We start from the raw sequence: 19,679 nt of genomic DNA, 5'->3' as shown, positions 1-19,679 counted from the left end.
TTCCCAACTCTTACCTCTCTAACCAGTAGTTAGGAAAGAATATAGCCTTGTTCACAGGACCAGCAAGACTGCTATGACTCCATGACTTACCTTAGTTCTCTCTTGTCCCCTAAGGTGGGGACAGGAGGAAGAGTCCTAACTCTGAGAAAGCTGAAGCAGCTACTTCTGGAGACTGCTGGAAGTTGCCAATGAGCTGTTCTCCTGCTATGGGCAGGTGTATTTTATTTCCAGTTTTGTCTTTGTCTTCTCTCGATCCTTGGCCTTCTTGGGCAGTCCTGGATTATAAAAGGCAGAGCGTGGGCAGATATTTATTTCACATGAGTAAGGTGATGCCAAGGCCCAACTGAGCTCCACCCATGATAAGGGGCTGCTGCTGGCTCTTCCTCTCCCCCAGGATAGATCATAGCTGGCTCTGGTTCTGTTCTGAGGACAGGAACTTCTGGGACAGCTGCTCATGCATTAAGTCAAATACATTTCCTGTTGATTTGATTAGTTTCCTTCCAAGCAGTGCATTTATGAAAGGAAGGGAGATTTTGCAGGCATGTCTTTGCACAGGCAGCCAGCCTCCTCCAGTCACACACACACATCTTCTCCCTATCCACCCACAAAGCGTCAGTCATATTTAGAGTTTGCACAAATGCACACCCTCCCTCACACATCACAATGCACACCCTCTCATCCACCTACACACCTCTTCCACAGAATCACACCTGCTCACATACCCTTAAACATAACCATGATATGTTCCTATATCATGCCCATAGAGAAAGAAAGATGGGGGAAGATAGGTAAGAGGAGTGGGCTGTGAGGGCTCAGGAAGGTGAGCACTCTATGTGCAAGCTGGAAAGTCAGAAGACCAGGACCCTGCAGTCCTTCCTACCCTGCAGGTAGAAATACTAAGAACTGAGGGGTTCAGAAGCAGGGCTAGAGGAAGCAGACACTCAGGACTCCAGGCCCCAAATGGATGCTGCCCCAGGGTGAGGGTGATGTGGCTCAGGCCTGCTGCTGAGATAGGAACTGTGTCAAGATTGTGAGTGGAGAATGCAGAGGCATCCATGACATGTCCCAGAAGCCCATTTTACTTGGTTTCAAAGAATGGTCCTTGGGCTGGGATTCTCATCAGGGTTCAGGAAATGATGGAGGAGGAAGTGGGATGAGGAGAGAAAAGGAAGTAAGAAGCTGGTTTCTGGGTTCAACATCCTCTAGGAGTGGTCTTTCCAGTGTCAGCCAGAGTTTCAACAGTTTCCTTTCATTGGAACTTAAAGTCCCTTCCAAAGAGGTGGGGGAGAGGACCTTGAGAAGTGACAAGGGCTCAAGTGCAGGGCTGCAGCAGCCACACTGCCGCAAGCAGCCTCCGCCCTAATAGTTCTGGCTTCAGCCCCAGACTGTTGTCTGCCTGCCCTGATCCGACTCAGCCCAAGCTCAAAAGCTGTGGATTCTGGAACGCAGCAAGTCTTTTCCTTTCGGAAAGTGTCCTAAAACTGACGCACAGCGCCCAAGAAAATTGCCTGAGCTCTTAGTTTAAAGAGGACTATCTGGCCCCTGCCATCCAACTGTGACAGTGCTTTTCCCTGTGTTGCCGCCTGGGGGCGCCCCCAGCTGGGTCTGAGGCTGCCGCCAGCTCCGCTGTTACTGTTATCATTAGTATAATTAATAAACAAGCACTGATGGGGTCAAGAGAAAGAAGAGGCAGGCCTCTGCTGCTCAGAAGGAGAATCCCTGGAAAGATCCAATAAGGCTGTGGGGCGCTGAGTGACTTGTCTCTCCTCCTCACCCAGGACTTCTGAGACCAGCCCTCTGGAATGGCTCCAGGGGACAGGTAGAGGCAAGGGCAAAGGGAGGGAACACTTGGTAGGCTGGATTTGGAACCAGCTCTGCATCTGCTTGACAGGATGGGCACAGCCGCCCCCTTGATTACTGATTGTGGGGCAGGCCAAGCTCTGAGGCAATTATTCATTCGTTTAACAGGCATCTATTTACTTATGGAGAACCTACTGTATGTGAGATGGTCAACTAATAATAGCTAATGCTTTATTGGCTATTGTGAGGACAGAGCACATTTTCACACCATGGCCTGGGGGACGGGGACTAGAAGCAGAGGAAGCAACTAGGAAGAATGACAGCCCCCAAAGATATGGGCCATTGGGGTTTCACCTATGTAGAGTGTGGCAGTGGGGATAGCAGATAAAACCTGAGAATTACCAAGATCGTGGAAAACTCAAGACCCAGGGCTCAAGGTCTTGGAGATAAAGGGGTGGGAAATGGAATATGAATATGGGGAATCTGGGCGAAAGGTTCATGAAAAGCACGAAGGTGTGCTAGTAGATCCTTTGTGGGGAACACTGACTCACGACAATTTCAGGGGGCCTGATGGTTGGGACTATCTAGTAGATTTAGGTACTTTCTGTCTTAAGAGGAAGGTGCTGGGTTCTGGGATCGGAGTCTGGACAAAAGTTGGGGTGTGGTAGAGGGTTCTAGCAAGGTTTTGAGGGAAGGATCTGGAGTGTTGGGTTTGAAAGGATCCTGGAGTGTATTCAGGGAAAGGAGGGGCGTGGCTGAGGTGCCCATCCAGGGGACGGAGCCAGATCTTCGGGCTCGGCATAAGGGTAGCTGGGGCAGGGCGTGCGGGCCGGGGCTGCGGAGGTCTGTGGGTGGAGGTCGGCCGGAGGCCGGGCTGGCAGCAGCCGGGTTGGCGCCCCGAGCGAGCCTCCCGGAGCTCCGCGGGGGGGCGGTACGAGCTCGGGCTGCGGGCGGGCGGGCGGGCCGGGGAGGAGGTGGCGGCTCCGAGAACATGAATCAGCGGCGGCGGCGACGGCGGCGACGGCTGTGGAAGAAGCGCGGTGGCCCAGGAGCGGCCCCCGGGACCCCGCGCGCCTGACGGCCGCCGCCGCCACTCACAGCGGGCGCGGGTCTCAGAGCGCCGGCCACAGCGCCGCCCCTTGGCCCGGCCCCCGCCCCTCGCCCCTCCCGCGGCCCTCCCCTCCCCTCTGCCTCCCTCCTCCCCTCCCCTCCTCCCTGGTCGCTCGCGGGCCGGGCCCGGCATGGTGCGGCGTCGCCGCCGATGGCGCTGAGGCGGAGCATGGGGCGGTCGGGGCTCCCGCCGCTGCCGCCGCCGCTGCCGCCGCCGCCGCTGCTGCTGGTGGCGGCTCTGGCGGCTCTGCTGCTCCCCGAGCCGGCGGCCGCAGGTAGGGGCTGGCCCGGGGGGCGGCGGAGAGCGGGGGGCTGCGGAGGGGCGCGGCCAGAGTCGGTGCCCGGGGACGGCAGCAGAGCGAGCCCCAGGCCTGGGCGGGCCGGGGATTTGGGCGGGGGGACCCGAGCTGGAAGGCCAAGGCTTGGGGGAGGGGGCACAGCCGTGTGTTCGCAGGGGGATCTTGGGTCGGGGGCCCCCACCCCCAACTTTCTCGTGTCCGGGGCTCTTCTGGAAGGGTAGAAGGGAAAGGAGTGGGGCTGAGGGCTGAGTGGTCAGCGGGGGGTATTTGGGACTGGATTTTCCCACCTCGATGTTCCTAGTTATTTGCTCTCTCGTACCGGTCCTGGGGACCCCATTCTGTCCACCCGACACACCGAGGTCCCACTCTGAAACCACAGAGGCTGGGTCTGAGCACCCAGAGGCACCCCTACACCACGTAGGTACAGGGGCTGCGAGAGTGCCCAATCACAGAAAACACCTGGGCATACTCTAGTCCCTGTGCCCACTCAGAGCTTCCTGAACCCGGGAGTGTTGGAGAGGATGGGCTGGGACAAGGTTGCTGGTCTTTGCTTAGCTTTGTGTTCCCGCATAGACACTGAGGCATTTGCCAGTAGCAGGAGTGCTTCTTTCAGCGCTCGGTTAAGTTCACACTACACACCCCTGGGACTGCGGGGCTGTATTGGGTGTGAGGCTACCCCTCCTACCCTGTGACAGGTCCTGAGAGGGTGAAGGGAGTAGGGAAGAGACAGGCTGGAGCAGCAGCCACCAAGCAGGCACCTTTTCAGACAGCACTCTGCCATATCAGCCTCTTAGGGAAGGAAAGGGAAGGGAGTGACAATTATAAGCAGAAAGGTATGTATCATAGGATCAGAGAGCTTAGGAATTTGTCACACAGCAAAGGGCAGGAAGAAGCAGCTTCTTCTGCTTGGATTTCAGCTATGTGGATAATTCACTAGCTCCTCTCTGCTTAGAAACATGCTAGGAAACCAGGAGGGGTGTGTGTGTGTGTGTGTGTGTATTTTCAGAGGGTAGTGTTCCAGAGGGTGGCCCCCTGTTGGTGTGACAGAAACTCAGGGGTCTTGGGCTCCCTGTTAAGGGCCCCTCCCCTCTTCTCTGCCTCCTACCTTCCTAGCGCCTGCCCCTGCACACATTCAGGTATTAATAGAGCCGACGGCTGCCAGGAAGGCTGCCATGTGTTTGATCTGACGTGGTTTTGCAACCATATGTTCTCCACTTCAGGAGAGCACTTCCTCCTTCCCTTCCTCAGCTTCCTTACATTTGCCAGGGTGGGGTGCAGGGGGATGTTAGCAGCAGTGCAGGGTCTGTGCTGACACCTTGGGTGGAGAGCTGGCTGCCTATTGCATTGACTGAGTGCAGTAGTGATTCCTAGGGAGTACCTGCCCCAGGTGCATAGGAACGCCCCACTATTGCAGCCTGGCTTGCTTTCTTGTTAGTGGTAGAGCCTGAACTTAAGATTGCCCAGCAGGGAGGTATGAGGAAAAGGTCACTTCCTTATGCCTGGGAGGAACTTGTCAGCGGTAGAAACGGTGTCTGGAGAGCTTGTCAAGCTCCTTCCCCCAACTCAGCCCAGGCCCCCTTCCCTCCCGCCTTTGCTTCCTTGGCCACTGGCTGAGAATGAGCCTTCTGACACAGAAGCTAAATTCTGGAAGAGGATGAGGGATATTTCCAGAGACAGGGTCTCTCTCAAGCAGAATGACACATTCTTGTTCCCACCTCCCAGGCCTGAAGCTCATGGGAGCCCCAGTGAAGCTGACTGTGTCTCAGGGGCAGCCGGTGAAGCTCAACTGCAGCGTGGAGGGGATGGAGGAGCCTGAGATACAGTGGGTGAAGGATGGGGCTGTGGTCCAGAGCGTGGATCAGGTGTACATCCCAGTCAGTGAGCAGCACTGGATTGGCTTCCTCAGGTGCAGGACTCTGGGGGAAGGTGTGGGATGCCAGCCGAGCTTGTGCTCTTTCCTTGGGGCTTGGGAGCTGGGGGCAATGTTGATGCCCAGAGGTCTGTGGTATATTTATTTGGCAACCTGTGGAAACTTTCAGAAGTCGGGGCAGGCTGAACCCCTTGAATCTGCCCAGCAGAGCTTACCCCCTTGACCCTGGGAGGCCCTGTGTCCTGTTTCCACAGCCTGAAGTCAGTGGAGCGCTCTGATGCGGGCCGATACTGGTGCCAGGTGGAGGATGGGGGCGAAACTGAGACTTCCCAGCCAGTGTGGCTCACAGTAGAAGGTGAGGAGGCAGAGCTGGTGGGCATGTTGGCCTGGAGCAGGTGCTGTCTGCTAGTGACCACACCTCTGCATAAGGAAGCTCGGGGAAGCTGGGCTGCTCCACTGCCCTCTGGGGACTCATTGTACCAGGCTCCAGGCCCATCGCAGACCAGAAGACTATACCCACTGGGTTTTTGAGAGCCAAGGAGGCACCCAGGACCCATAATTTTATGGGGTGTAGTCAAATTTCAGTTGCCTGAGCAACAAACCTCAAGCACCCGTCTGAGGCTGGACCCTGTTCTGCCAAGTGGCGGGGCCAGGAGGGGAAGGGATGGGGGAGGGGAGGAAGGCTTCGCAGCTGCAGGAGCTCAGAGCTGTTCAGTCCAGGAAAACAAAGTGACTAAGAAAGTAACAAAGGGCCCTGAAAGGGATCTGGGGCCTGCTAGCCCTCCGCTAAATCTCCCACCCACTCCCCCTCCTTTGTTGCCCCTCCCTCAGCTTCCCACCCTCTGCCTCTTCCTTTGCTCTGAGACAACTGTTAGAGCAGGTTTTGGAAGAGGGGATCTGTCATGCAGGTCTAGGAATAGAGGGAACAGCATAAAGGATATCCTTAAGGGGGTACCAAAGAAGAGAAGCTTGCCCCCTCCCAAGCTAGATGCCTGGTCTACAGTTGACCCAATCATAAGGGCCTATGCATGGGACCTTCTGCATAGAGGGTTCAAATGGTAAGCAAACTTGTGGTTTGGGCGGTTGGAAGCTGAGAAGTTGCAAGGCTCGCTCCCCACCAGCCTTTTTCTCCCTAGGTGTGCCATTTTTCACTGTGGAACCAAAAGATCTGGCAGTGCCACCCAATGCCCCCTTCCAACTGTCTTGTGAGGCTGTGGGTCCCCCAGAACCTGTTACCATTGTCTGGTGGAGAGGAGGCACGAAGGTTGGGGGACCTGCTCCCTCTCCTTCCGTTTTAAATGTAACAGGTGAGCAGCCTCTGGAGGGGCTCTGAGCAGGGGTGGTGAGGCTGGCAGAATTCAAACCTGCTTATGTCTCTGAGTTTGCTGTTGTGAGTGTCCAGAGTGCCTGGGTCCGTGAGCTACACCATTACTAAGCTTATCAGTCAGGTGTGCTAGGCTGGCCGGGTGGGCTGATTAGTGGTGATTTGCTGTGTGTGCCTAAGGAGGGTGCCGGAGCTGCTTTCTCTGGTTCACAGCAGTCTAGGCTGTGCACAGCTGGCCCTGGGTGATGAATTGCATGGGACCAGGGGCACCCATCCCCCCACCCCTCCCAAGGGAAGGAGCCAGGAACCAGCCCACGCAGAGCTAGGAGGAGTGTCTGGCAAGCTTGCCTAGAAGACAGGAGTCTCAGACTGCAGAGTGGGGAATGACAGGGGGAAGGAAAAGGGGGAGGGGGAGGCCAGCACAGAGTTACGGGGGCCTCCTCTCCTAATGGCACTTTTCCAGAAATCTGCAGACCTTTTCCCAAACAACTGTATCTGTCCATACCTCCACACAGTTAGACCAAAAGCAGCCATGCCTGCACATTCACCTGGAATCCAAGACCCTCAGCACAGACCTCACATGCTTGTGAGGCTTGCTTATCAGTGAAACAAAATTAATGTTTCTAGTTGAGGCTTGCAACTGGCTAAAAAAGATGGGAGGCTGAGCTTGTTCTCATGCACTTGAAGGTGGGAGGGACGGACTCTGATCTACCAAGTTCCCTAGCAATACGAATCTTGAGAGTGTGGACTGCAGGATCTGTTGGAAGCGAGGGCAGGTCCTCTTCAGGAGGTGCTGGGTTGGAGCAGATTAGAAGGGAGGTTGGGTTCAGTTCTCTCCAGATGTGCGTGGTTGGGACCCTCAGGCAGCCAGCTTGATAATAAGCACTCACTGAACTCCTACTCCACACACCACACTGTGCTAGGCACCATGGGGGATCGAGGGAATACAAAAGAAATAGAAGCCATTGGTCCAGCCCCCAAGGAATTAGTATAAGTGGGGAGACAACACACATGCATAAGGAACTGAGACCTATTGAAAGGCAAGGAATCTGCAAATAGAACAATGATATGGCATGGAGCAGACGGAGCAGGGCTCTGGAGTGTGCAAGAAAGGAGTGACCAGAAAAGGGAGGCAGCTTTGCACTGTCTGCGGGAGATGGGATGGAGGTGGGAGGGGTGGTATAACATTTCTCAAGTGCTTTACTGAATGCTGTGCACTTTATGTATTTTACATCAGTTGGTTCTCACAATTCTCCCATTTGAGGGATGAGAAAACAGACCCTCGGCCGTGGGATTTATATCCAGTTCCATGCTGTCTAGCCCCTCCCTTTAGCTGGAGGGACTTGTAGAATATTCAGATCCAGCGCTTAACTATCTGACCCCCAACCCCAGACTAAGTGGGAGTTGCTGCTTGGGGGGGCTGACTGAGGTTTTCTGGCTCCAGGGGTGACCCAGAGCACCGTGTTCTCCTGTGAAGCTCACAACTTAAAAGGCCTGGCCTCTTCTCGTCCAGCCACTGTTCGTCTTCAAGGTAGGAGGACCCCAGGGAGTGAGGGTTGATGAGGCAGGGATGTGCTCCGCAGGCTTTGGGTGAAGCTAAAATCGTTTGGTATTCCAGCTTGTCTCGGTCCTGCTGGGATCTGAGGGAATGAGGGGTTAATTGGTATAGCTCCATTCCTAGTGGTAGCACCTGAGACCCTGCCGTGGCTGAGATGAGAATAGAAACCTGACGTCACAGCAGATTTCCCATCATGAAGCAGAGTCCTTGGGAGGGAGGGAGCCAGCGGGAAGTGGTCAAGGCTCATGCCCAACCTTGCTTCTGCCAGTCCCTGTGGAGGAAAAGGGGGTGGGGAAAACAGCCTAGCAGGATGATAGAGGAGACCCAAAGGGCTGCTGTGCACAGTGGGAGGGATGGAGAAGGGGAGAGAACCAGTGTGTGTAGGAATGGGCTGTGGCTTCAGGGACAGCTGCCTCTCACTGGTATCTCCCAAGGCCAAGGTACCCTCCTCCCACACACCCACTATCTTACCCTATTCCTTGCTCAGACCGGGCCCCTGATTCAGGGAGAGGCAACCTCTCCACAGACTAGGCACTCTCCCAGGTATGAGGACCTGTGCCCTGCTGGTTGCTTGGCTTGTGTATTCCTGGAAGTGCTGAGTAGCCATCTTTAAGTTGCACAGGGGTGGGGGGCAGACCCTAGGGAGGGACTCAAGCCTCACCTGCTCCCCCTACCCCTGCCTTCTCCCTCCTCTCCTATCCTTCCTGGGCCCTGACGCTAAGCCCCCATCCACAGCACTGCCTGCAGCCCCCTTCAACATCACAGTGACGAAGCTCTCCAGCAGCAATGCTAGTGTGACCTGGACACCAGGTGCTGATGGCCTAGCTCTGCTCCAATCCTGTACAGTCCAGGTAGGCTGAGAGGGCCGGATGGGCTCACCTGGCCATACTCCTTCTGGCTGCCTCAGTGCTACTTTGTTGACAGTGGTATCTTGTTTACCTAGTCTTGCCTGTGGGGGTTGGACTTCAGCTCCACTCGGGTGTCAGTCCCTTAAGAAACAGCCCTGACCACGCCCCTTATTGGGTGCTCCGGCAACCATATGACAGCAGATCAGCTCAGCCTGTGCATTCTTTAAGCTAGAAAACAGATCACTAGAGCAGATTGGGGATGCCTGGAAGTTTTTCTTATGTGGGCGAAAACCCAAACCTTTGACTTATCTGATACCTGTACTCATGTGCCCCACCCCCTGACTCAGGACAAAGAGAACAAGGGGACCAGAAGGGTCCTAGGCCCCAGAGAATGGGAAAGCTGGGTAAGGTGATACTAAAAATAAGAGGATATGCAGGCTTGTTCATTTTTATGTGTTCACTCAAAAGGTATTTAATGAGCACCTTTGAAACTATTCTGGGTAGTTTTCCTGGGCAGCAGAGGCCCCTGCTCTGGGCTCCACCAGTTAGAGGACCCCACTCCTGCTCTCCTTTGGTTACACCCCTTGCCCCAGGGCAAGGAATCCACAGGGCTGAGGGCACATGCCCAGCCAGATCACCAGGCCCCCCTATTTCCCCTTAACTGGAGTCTGCTTCTGGGGCCTGTATGGGCCTCTTCCCTGGTCCATCCTCCAGAGGATGGATCGTGCTATGGTATGTGTGCCTCTAAGCCCAAAGGGCAGCCACTTGGGGTGGGTGGGTATGCAGGCAGCATTGTCCACACCCATGCATGTGACATCCTTCATGGTGCAGACCCGTGGCTGGAGGCTGGCTCTTCTTGTGTCACCACATTCCGGCTTGGGACTCCAAGGATTCGGAGAGTTATAAATGCAAACCTGACCTCCCAGGTTGTTTTGTAGCTTTGTGTGTCAATATATTAAGAGAGAAGATATTTTCTTCAATAGTTTGTTAGCTGATTTTTAACATTTAAATATTTAGCCGTATGGTACACTGGATCTTTATTTGCACTCTTACCCTGGGTCCCCAAAATGTAAGGTGTAGGCCTGGCTCCATTACTTTGCCTTTGAGAAGCTCTGAGACTTTGCGCCGGCATGTAAACAGTTATAAAGAGTGGTAACCACGCTAATATAATTGTGCATCAGGCACAAAGGGGCATGAATTTTCTCGAATATTTGAGAAAGGCTTTCATAGCGAAAGTGGTATTTGTGCTGAATTTTAGAGGGTGAGTTGGACTTTGCTAGGAAGAGCAAAGGGAACAGCATTTACAAAGACATGGAGGTGTGGAAACTGGAGTGGGGGTGGGTGGAAGGGGGTGGGTTGCTGATAGACTTGAGGAGGTGTTAACTGAAATCCCCCAACCATACCCAAACCTGTCCCATCTTCCATCTCGTCTCACATGCCTTAGAAATTTCCCTCCCCTACATCATTAGTTTTCTGCTTTTCTGTAGGTGACTCAGGCCCCAGGAGGCTGGGAGGTCCTGGCTGTCGTGGTCCCTGTGCCACCTTTTACCTGCCTGCTCCGGGACCTGACACCTGCCACCAACTATAGCCTCAGGGTTCGCTGTGCCAATGCCTTGGGGCCTTCTCCGTATGCTGACTGGGTGCCCTTTCGGACAAAAGGTCTAGGTAAGGGACTTAGCAGAGAGACTGGGCAGGGCCCAAGCAGGGAAGGGACAGTGTTGGTGCCAGTTCTGAATGAAGCTGATTGAGAGAGGGAGGATCATCATTCAACAAACACTGTGCTGAGTACCTGCTGCTTACCTATGAACTGGGTCAATCCAGTCCCCCTCCCATGCAGTTCCAGTTGTAGAAGGTGCAGGCTTGTTCATTTTTATGTGTTCACTCAAAAGGTATTTAATGAGCACCTTTGAAACTATTCTGGGTAGTTTTCCTAGGCAGCAGAGGCCCCTGCTCTGGGCTTCACCAGTTAGAGGACCCTACTCTTGCTCTCCTTTGGTTACACCCCAAAGTAACCAAAGTAGTAGAAGTTGGGGCAGACAAAATAGAAAAGATCAAATAATAACGGTGGTGAAGAGTGCCAGGGTGGTCCAGGAATACCCCCCATACAGAGATCTGAGTTCTGAATTATAAGGAAAGAGCCATATTTGGGGGAAAGCACTGCAGGAAGAGGGCACAGGGTGCAATGACCCTTGACACGAACTTGCTTGGAGTTCATGGCAATTGCAAGGAGGCTGGCAGGGCTGTGAGAGGAGAGTGGTGAGGATGCTGCTGAGGCAGTAACCATGGTGATAAAGCGCAATACTCTGCCTGGCTGGGGTAGTACAGATCCTACCATTGCCCACCCTCCTCCCCAGGACAATGAGTGAGAGCATTCAGAACTGGGAGGCGAATTTTTCCCCCACCTGTTGCTCTCTGGGCTACTGAGTTCTTTGGAAAAGGTTCCAGAGGCCTGCATGTGATCCAGGTGGTGGGAAGGGCACGGCTCTTAGTGACCTTCTCTCTTTGGGAACAGCCCCAGCCAGCGCTCCCCAGCACCTTCATGCCATCCGCACAGACTCGGGCCTCATCCTGGAGTGGGAAGAAGTAATCCCCAAGGGCCCTCTGGAAGGCCCCCTGGGCCCCTATAAACTGTCTTGGGCCCAAGACAACGGAACCCAGGTAAGGGATGATGGAAGCCTCCACTCTGCATGTGTCCTGGAGTCAGCCCTCAGGGCCCTGAGGCCATAGAACTTCAGAATGGCTGTCCTTGGTGAGCCTGGGGGCCTTGGTGGGCCTTCTACACCCTAGGGAGTCTACCCCTCCCCACCCTCCCCTGCAGGCTGCATTCATTATTGGATTTTGTGTCCTGTTAGGATTGCTTCCAGTGTCCACTTTGAATGTAAAACAGGAAGCACATTCCTGCACAAACTGGGGGAGGACACAGATAAAGCCTTCTTATCCTGCCCCCTCCCCCACCCCCCACATCCCCAGACTGAGCCTTGTTTGTGTTCAGGAGAGGCCTCTGCAGCTTGGAGCAGGAATGTGATGACTCCCAGCAGGTTGTGTCCCTAGCCTCCCATGTTCCCAGCTAGACCTTTCTCTGCCTTCAGGCCCACGCTCAAGGCCTTTTCCTCAGGCTCAGTGTGGGATGGGGGCTTTCCCTGGCTGCAGGGTGAGCTGACAGTGGAGGGGACCAGGGCCAACCTGACGGGCTGGGACCCCCAGAAGGACCTGACTGTGCGTGTGTGCGTCTCCAATGCAGTTGGCTGTGGGCCCTGGAGTCAGCCGCTGGTGGTCTCTTCTCACGACCACGCAGGTGAGGCCTGTAAAGGGAAGGGGGCTAGGGATCTCTGCTCTCAAGGGCAACCTAGACTGGTGGGAGGAGGCTGGCAGCGCCTCCCCTCCTAATAAGCCCAAAGATTCAGAGTCAAGCAGTTGGGGCTAGGATTGTATCTCATTCTCCTCTTTCTGCCCCATGACTAGCATAGAAGTTCTGATCACGTTGTAGGTCCCAACAGCCAGGGCCTGTCACGGACAGAGTACGAATGCGTGAATCTTCCTTTGGAGCCTCTTTCCACTCAGAACCCTTACTGATTGAGGGGAGCCTCTTGCCCAGGCGAGATGGCCATCATCAGAATGTTTTCAGGGGCCTCTGTGGTATCAGGCTAGCTCATGACGCTGCCCCTGTCACCCACAGGCCAGCAGGGTGCTCCCCACAGCCGCACATCCTGGGTGCCTGTGGTCCTGGGTGTGCTGACAGCCTTGGTGACAGCCGCTGCCCTGGCCCTCATCCTACTTCGAAAGAGGCGGAAGGAAACACGGTTTGGGTAAGGGGGTGGGAACATGAAGGGAGAGGTCAGTAGTGACTGAAGACCTTGGAGCTGACTCCAAGTCCTTGGTTTCCTTTTAGGCAAGCCTTTGACACTGTCATGGCCCGGGGGGAGCCAGCCGTTCACTTCCGGGCAGCACGGTCCTTCAATCGGGAAAGGCCCGAGCGCATTGAGGCCACACGTGAGTGGTGGGAAATCATGGGAGAGGAAAATGGGCTACCTTGGGCCCCTATCTGCATTCCTTTTACTAATTTGACCAGTAGGTCTGAACCTTGATGAGTCTTCAGCACACAGTAGGGGAAGAGACACACTGACCTACCCTTGTGGAGGTTGCAGACCTAGCTATAGGAAAGCTAAACTAAGCTCATCTCTGCTCCGAGGGTGGGTTTTGGATCCCCTTTCTCACCGTCTCCTCCCCACAGTGGATAGCTTGGGCATTAGCGATGAGCTGAAGGACAAACTGGAGGATGTGCTCATCCCAGAGCAGCAGTTCACCCTGGGCCGGATGTTGGGCAAAGGTATGTGGGGCTGTGTAGGGATTGGCATGAGTCGAGTTTGCCAGATCTGGGTGTGTTTGGTTGCCCCTATCACTTTGAGGCTGTGGATTTGGGTCAGCTCCTATGAGTGGGATATGCTTGTAAACTCCTGGGTTTGGGATGCTTGGGGGAATGATGGCTGGGGATGAGGAGGGCTGAGAGTCACTCCCAGCATACTTTGCTTTGGTTATGAATAGAGAGCCCCCAGAATCTAACGATTTTGTGTCCCTATGAAGGGTCACCTGGGAGGGATGTGGTTGGGGGGCAGGAGGCCAGGGGGACTCACTGTCATTTGGATGATTCCTAGGAGAGTTTGGTTCAGTGCGGGAGGCCCAGCTGAAGCAGGAGGATGGCTCCTTTGTGAAAGTGGCTGTAAAGATGCTGAAAGGTGAGTGGAGAATAGTGCTGTATTTGTGGAGTGCAGGCATCACTTGGGAGGATGAAAGGGGTGGCCGATCCTAAAGCAGGCTCTGCTGGGCCCCTAGACATTTCCAAAAAGAGTTCGTCAGCACTAACTGGGATCTGTCTATATCACATGAATAATTCACAGTCATAATCCCACACAAATTGGTGCCCCAGCCTTTCCTCTCTGCTGTCAGCAGTGGCTGTCCTTTGGTCTCACTCAGGGTGATTAAAGCTGAGTTTGGTTGAGCTGCTCAGCTGTCCAAACCAAAGGGAAGGCATGAGAGAGTGGAGAAATTTTTGGATAGCACCAGTCCACGGGGGTTTTTCCTGCTCATGACCAGACTGTTTCCTGGGTCCACATCTCCCTCATCCCTACTCCCATCCTTTTCTCCCAGCTGACATCATTGCCTCAAGTGACATTGAAGAGTTCCTCAGAGAAGCGGCTTGCATGAAGGAGTTTGACCATCCACACGTGGCCACGCTTGTTGGTGAGCCCCTTCTTGGGAGAGGCAAATGTAAAATAGAGCTGAAACTGTGCCCCACTAAGGTGCGAGGGCAGCCTATGGTAGAGAAGTTCAGACTTGCCTGGTGAGTAAGCAGACACCAAAATGGCAAGGAGGGGCCTGGCTGACATCTGATCAGGCTCTAGGTAAAGAGTTCAGTTTGCAGACCCTATATCGTGAAGACTGCTCTTGTGAACAGAGGAGGTGGAGAAGGTGATAGAGGAGAGATTTGGGGGCAGCCAGAGTCCCTCCTGTGTAGTCACGGCCAGTGTGGAACTTGTCAGGGAAGAGGTAGCAGAGCCAGGGCTAGTGGTAGGACCCAGCAGGTGTGGGCTCATGCAGACGCCTGAGCCATCCCTTGGCCTTTATGTGCCCCGCTGACTCTCCCTTGTCCTCAGGGGTGAGCCTCCGGAGCAGGGCCAAAGGCCGTCTCCCCATCCCCATGGTCATCTTGCCCTTCATGAAGCATGGGGACCTGCACGCCTTCCTGCTCGCCTCCCGGATTGGGGAGAACCCCTTTGTGAGTGCCTGGGGTGGGAGCAGCAGGAGTTGGAAAGGGACAAAGACCCTGGGAGGGAGGTTGGCCTGGTGGGTAGGGCCGATTGAGTTGATTGGGAGCAGGTGGGCTCCAGGTTTGACCCTTTGAATGTTAACAGGCTTCCTTCTCTTTCACAAAGCCCTGGGAATTTAGGCTGGGCAGGGCCCCTTCCTGGGAGAAGGGTCCTGTGGAGCCTCAGATGGGTGGAGTCTTGACTTTTGGGTGCCCTCCCTTAGATTTGCCAAAGCTTCCTGGCACTGGCAAGCCCCTTCGTCCCTTTCCTTTCAGTGATTCTGAAGACAGTTTTCAGACTTTCTGGCCAGGGCACCCCATTCCTCCTACCCTGGCTGGGTGGGCAGGTCCAGCTTGAGCTTGTCCTCTCTGCCCACCAGAACCTGCCCCTGCAGACCCTGGTCCGGTTCATGGTGGACATTGCCTGTGGCATGGAGTACCTGAGCTCCCGGAACTTTATCCACCGAGACCTGGCTGCTCGGAACTGCATGTATGTGAATTCTAGAGTTCAGGGGTGGGAGGGAGCAAGTGGTGCTGGGAGGAACTAGCTCATGGTCAGCTCCCGCCTGGAACAGTCTCTGCTACATGAGGGGACAGCTTGGTAGCAAAGATGCCCTGGATTTAGTAAGGCTGCCAGCCTAGGGGAAGGCTGACTCCCGCATCTTCCAACACTCCTCACAGGCTGGCAGAAGACATGACGGTGTGTGTGGCCGACTTTGGACTCTCCCGGAAGATCTATAGCGGGGACTACTATCGCCAGGGTTGTGCCTCCAAATTGCCTGTCAAGTGGCTGGCCCTGGAGAGCCTGGCTGACAACCTGTATACTGTGCACAGTGATGTGGTGAGTAGCATGGCACAATGAGATCTGGTGGCAACACAAGTGATGTGGACTATGGCGTGGGTGGACCTTTAGCATCTCCAAGGGCCTAGCCTCTGGAGTCTGCTCTCTGGACGTTGGCTGCCCCATTATGAGGCCTCTGGACCCCAGATGTGCTTGTATTGGGACTCTGCCTGGCTCAGGAAGCCTAATGATAACACCCCTCCAATCTCAATTCTGTCCCAGTGGGCCTTCGGGGTGACCATGTGGGAGATTGTGACTCGTGGGCAGACGCCATATGCTGGCATTGAGAACGCTGAGATTTACAACTACCTCATCGGCGGGAACCGCCTGAAACAGCCTCCGGAGTGTATGGAGGACGTGTGAGTGCCCTGGGAAGGGTATTCTGGGAGGAAACAGGAATTTGGGGTTTCAGCTGATGGCTGCCACCACAGTTGCTGGCTCAGTGGGAGCTTAGATCCTTGATTGCACTTCTGTGGGGTGTGTTTGTTTGTTTTTGTGGATATGTTCTTGTCATTTAGAGGGAAGGCTGACCTCTACCCCAAACTTCCTCTTCATCCATCACTTCCCTGTTTTTTTTTCTCCCTCTTTATCATCCCACATTTCTTACTCCAGCCTTTTCCTACCACTCTGTTTTCTCCAGTTTCCAGGGAGAACCAGGAACCCCACCCACGGGCAGAAGGTACAGGGTTGAGCCGTAGTGCAGGCTTCCCTGTCACCTCTTCCCCGCCACCGCTCTTCTGAGACTGAGCTCTCCCTCCCGCTCAGGGAGCGCTGCCCAGGGGCAGGGAAAGAACTGCTGCTCCATCGCATTCCTTGCTTGACAAGGAGGGGGCGCTGGGGGCGGGAGGTTGGCTTCGTTTCTTGTCTTGGCCTCCTCTTTGAGGGAGTGGAAAGACCTAAGATGACAAATTCAGATCCTGGGAGGAGGGTTCTGTCTTCTTTCCTTTCTGGAAGCCTGGAGTCCTTGGGAGTGGGGCTGGGTGGTGATACAGTCACTGCACAGGGAAGTGTCATGAACCCCTTGTGAGTAGAAGACAGTGTCATTGACATTAGCTGGGCACTTTACAGGCATTCTTTCAGGTAATGCTCCTTTAACCATATGAGCAAAAGACTGTTACTAGCCTCATTTTGTAAATAAGGAACGAGGATTAAAGAGGTTAAGTAACATGACCCAGGTCACTCAGCAACTAAGTGAACAAGTTGGGACTTTGACCCCAACTATGATTTGTCTATTCTAGTATTATTCTCTCACCCCATGCAAGCCAGGGTTTCCCTGAGCCCCTGGAGGAGCTTTTCACTAGTACCAGGGGGAGAGAGTCCATTCTGACCCAGGAAAGGAGTCTCCTCCCACTTTCCTGCTGTGCACAGGCAGAGGAAGGCTCAGCCCAAATGGTGGGGTCCTCTTTCTCTAGGGCAGTGGGTTTGAAGAGCCCTGAGGCTGGACTGTGAGAGAGGGAAATTTGAGTGCTCGAATCAGGCCCTACACCTCCTGCTCATTCAGCAGAGATCCGGGCATGGCGGGGGCAGGAAGCTCAGGTCTCCTGGTGGCTGCCGCCTACCTGGGCCTCTGGAGCTGCAGAGGCTCCGCTGGGTGGTGGGGATCAGGCCTCGACTTAGTGTCCTCCCAGGCTGGAGCTAGTGTTGTCAATAGAGGGTGGGCAGGCACTGGCCTCCCACCAGGCAGCCTTGTGGACGGGCGCCAGTTGGCTCCTGGCACAGCCTTGACAGTTTATCACCGCCTGGTCACAGACCCACGGCTCGGACCATTCCCACGGCCTACTCAGTGTCTGGCATGATTTCCCCCATCCTTGGAGGCCCCTGTCAGGAGGGCTGGTGTGTGGGGAGTGTTGGGGCTTTCATTGTGGGCACAGGCATTGGCTCTGACTGGATCTGGTCTCTGCCCCTTCCCGTTAGTTCTTTTTTTTCCTCAGCCTGAGGCAGTCCCTGAGAATAGGGATAAAACCTCAGGGAATCTGTGAAGTTCCTGAAATTGTATTAAAAAAGTATTCCTGTCAGGGGAAAAGGGCTGGAAGCTTTTCTCAGATTCTCAGAGGTGTCCACGAACAATGAGGATTTCAGCCTGCTTGAATGGGTGATGATTAAGGAAGAAAGGTTGGATGCTCAAACCGCCCCCATGAAATAACCCTGAGTCCAGGCTGTGTTCCACAAGACAAAAGCATTCCTACTGTTCCCTCCCAAACTTCTTCACTTCTACCTGTGTGGCCTTAGTCAAGATTCTTAACCTCTCTGTGCCCCAGTTTGGTAAAATAGGGATCACTTATTTTATAGTATTGTGAGAATAATAGGTGTAAAATACTTAGAAGAGTGCCAGATATATAGTAAGCCTTATACGTGAGTGTGTTCAATAAAATTTTTAAAATCCTGGTTTCACATGATTAAGGAAGGACTGTCCTTCCCCTTTCTCCAGCTTCTCACCTCACCCCTCCCTTCTCTCTGCCCCAGGTACGAGCTCATGTACCAATGCTGGAGCGCCGACCCCAAGCAGCGCCCAAGCTTCACGTGTCTGCGAATGGAGCTGGAGAACATCCTGGGCCACCTGTCCGTGCTGTCCACCAGCCAGGACCCCTTGTACATCAACCTGGAGGGAGCCCAGGAGCCTGCCGAGGGAGGCAGCCTGGAGCTGCCTGGCGGGGACCAGGCTGCTGATGGGGCTGGGGATGGCAGCGACTTGGGGGCAGTGGGGGGCACTCCCAGTGACTATCGGTACATCCTCAGCCCTGGGGGGCTGGCCGAGAGGCCCGGGCAGGAGGAACAGCAGCCAGAAAGCCCCCTAAATGAGGCCCAGAGGCTGCTGCTGCTGCAGCAAGGGCTACTTCCCCACAGTAGCTGTTAGCCCACAGGCGGAGGGCATCCAGGGCCATGTGGCCCCGCTGTGCTGGCTGACTAAGCCCCGTCTGACCCCAGCCCAGGCAGCAGGGTGTGGAGGCTCCTGTGGTAGTCCTCCCAAGCTGTGCTGGAAGCCTGGACTGACCAAATCACCCAATCCCAGTTCTTCCTGCAACCACTCTGTGGCCGGCCTGGCATCAGTTCAGGACTTGGCTGGGTGGAGGTGGGCCAGGCCTGGTTGTCTAAACCCAGGCAGCTGGCAGAGGGGGTGGTTATGTCTCCATGGTTACCATGGGTGTGGAGAGGAGTTGGGGGAAGGGTAGACCTAACCCTGTGGGCCCCTACTCTCCCGGCTGAGCTGCCCTGCTGCTTTAGTGCATGCATTGAGGCGTCTCTGGCCTGGGGGCCCAGCCGTGCCTGTGCTTGGGGTTTCAATGCCCAGGTTTGCCGCTCCTCACAAAGAGATGCCCTTGTATTATTTCCCTTCAGGTGAGAATTGGTAAGGGGTTGGTACAGTCAGGCCCCAAGTCCTGTAGTGGGAGGCAGTGGGACACTTGGGTTTGAATCATCGTCACTTTCCTGGTTACCCATCCTGTCTAGGCCAGGAGTATAGTACCGCTGACCGGGTCCTGGCAAGGCATGCTGGATTACACAGGCTACCGTGTGCCCAGCTTCTAAAGGTGATGCACTGAGCTCAGCAAGAGGAAGGGGTGCTCGAAGGCTTTCCTAGGAATGAAATAGGCCAGAGAGGAATCCAGGAGCCCCTCTTTGCTCCCTCCCACAGTCTGTCTGAGCATGCTACCAAATCCCAAAATATCCTGAGACTAACAAAGGCAGCTGTGTCTGAGCCCAGTCTTTCCATGCAGCGTCTCTTAGTCCCAACTTTCCCTCTAACTGGAGACTCTCTTCTTTCCCAAGTCTCTAGAGATGGAGTGAAAATAGGCCTGATGGCTGGTGTGGGTGAGGGGGAGTTATTGGCACCTGGACCTCAGGCCTGGCTTAGGCAGCCTCTGGGAGTGCATGGGGCAGGCCCTTGCTGTTAGGGACTTTCCCAAGCCGTTAGCTGCTGTTTAAAAACAGAAATAAATTGAAGACTAAAGACCCAAGGCTTTGTCTCTTAAATGTTTACTTTTTTCCCAGATTACAAAAATGAAGCATCTCTGCATAGAGAAGAGTCTGGAAAGACATATTCCAAAATGTTAACAGCTATTATCTTTACATGATGTGATTAAGGGAATTTTTCCCCCTTTGTGTTTTCCAAGTTTTCTGCATTGAGCACAAAATGCTTTTGTTTAATTATAGGAGGTCCCAAAGAATCTTGTAGTAAAAATAATACATAGTGGTAGTTAATCAGGAAAATGCAGAAAGTCACTTTAAAA

The 19,679-nt window shown here is 54.5% G+C and overlaps 1 protein-coding gene across 2 annotated transcripts; it reads left to right on the top strand.

The window, feature by feature from the left end:
- Window positions 1-2,711: 2,711 nt before the first annotated feature.
- Window positions 2,712-19,406, top strand: TYRO3 (TYRO3 protein tyrosine kinase). 2 transcript variants are annotated; one of them, XM_032481469.1, is made up of 19 exons: window positions 2,712-3,185; window positions 4,932-5,115; window positions 5,334-5,434; window positions 6,216-6,386; window positions 7,848-7,934; window positions 8,697-8,812; window positions 10,297-10,474; window positions 11,322-11,467; window positions 11,960-12,104; window positions 12,486-12,615; window positions 12,699-12,799; window positions 13,041-13,136; window positions 13,462-13,542; window positions 13,955-14,047; window positions 14,461-14,582; window positions 14,993-15,102; window positions 15,294-15,453; window positions 15,676-15,812; window positions 17,917-19,406. In XM_032481469.1, exons 1-19 carry the CDS (start codon window positions 3,062-3,064, stop codon window positions 18,305-18,307), a joined length of 2,673 nt encoding a protein of 890 aa, XP_032337360.1. In that variant the 5' UTR covers window positions 2,712-3,061; the 3' UTR covers window positions 18,308-19,406. The 2 variants fall into 2 exon arrangements, with proteins under 2 accessions (XP_032337360.1, XP_032337361.1); XM_032481470.1 differs by lacking the exons at window positions 4,932-5,115; window positions 5,334-5,434; window positions 6,216-6,386 and having other exon boundaries at window positions 2,721-3,185.
- Window positions 19,407-19,679: the final 273 nt, after the last annotated feature.

The sequence above is a fragment of the Camelus ferus genome, chromosome 6, assembly GCF_009834535.1.
Source record: "Camelus ferus isolate YT-003-E chromosome 6, BCGSAC_Cfer_1.0, whole genome shotgun sequence".
In the NCBI taxonomy this organism is placed as follows: domain Eukaryota; kingdom Metazoa; phylum Chordata; class Mammalia; order Artiodactyla; family Camelidae; genus Camelus; species Camelus ferus.
The sequence above is the reverse complement of the archived record's forward strand: the minus strand, read 5'-3'. Positions and strand labels throughout refer to the sequence as shown.

Bases quoted from the DNA above. Each gene is read 5' to 3' on its own strand.
- TYRO3 (XM_032481469.1), top strand. From the start codon at position 3,062: ATGGCGCTGAGGCGGAGCATGGGGCGGTCGGGGCTCCCGCCGCTGCCG. The intron at 12,616-12,698 runs GTAAGGGGGTGG...GTTTCCTTTTAG, and splicing joins CGGAAGGAAACACGGTTTGG to GCAAGCCTTTGACACTGTCA. The intron at 13,543-13,954 runs GTGAGTGGAGAA...CTTTTCTCCCAG, and splicing joins GGCTGTAAAGATGCTGAAAG to CTGACATCATTGCCTCAAGT.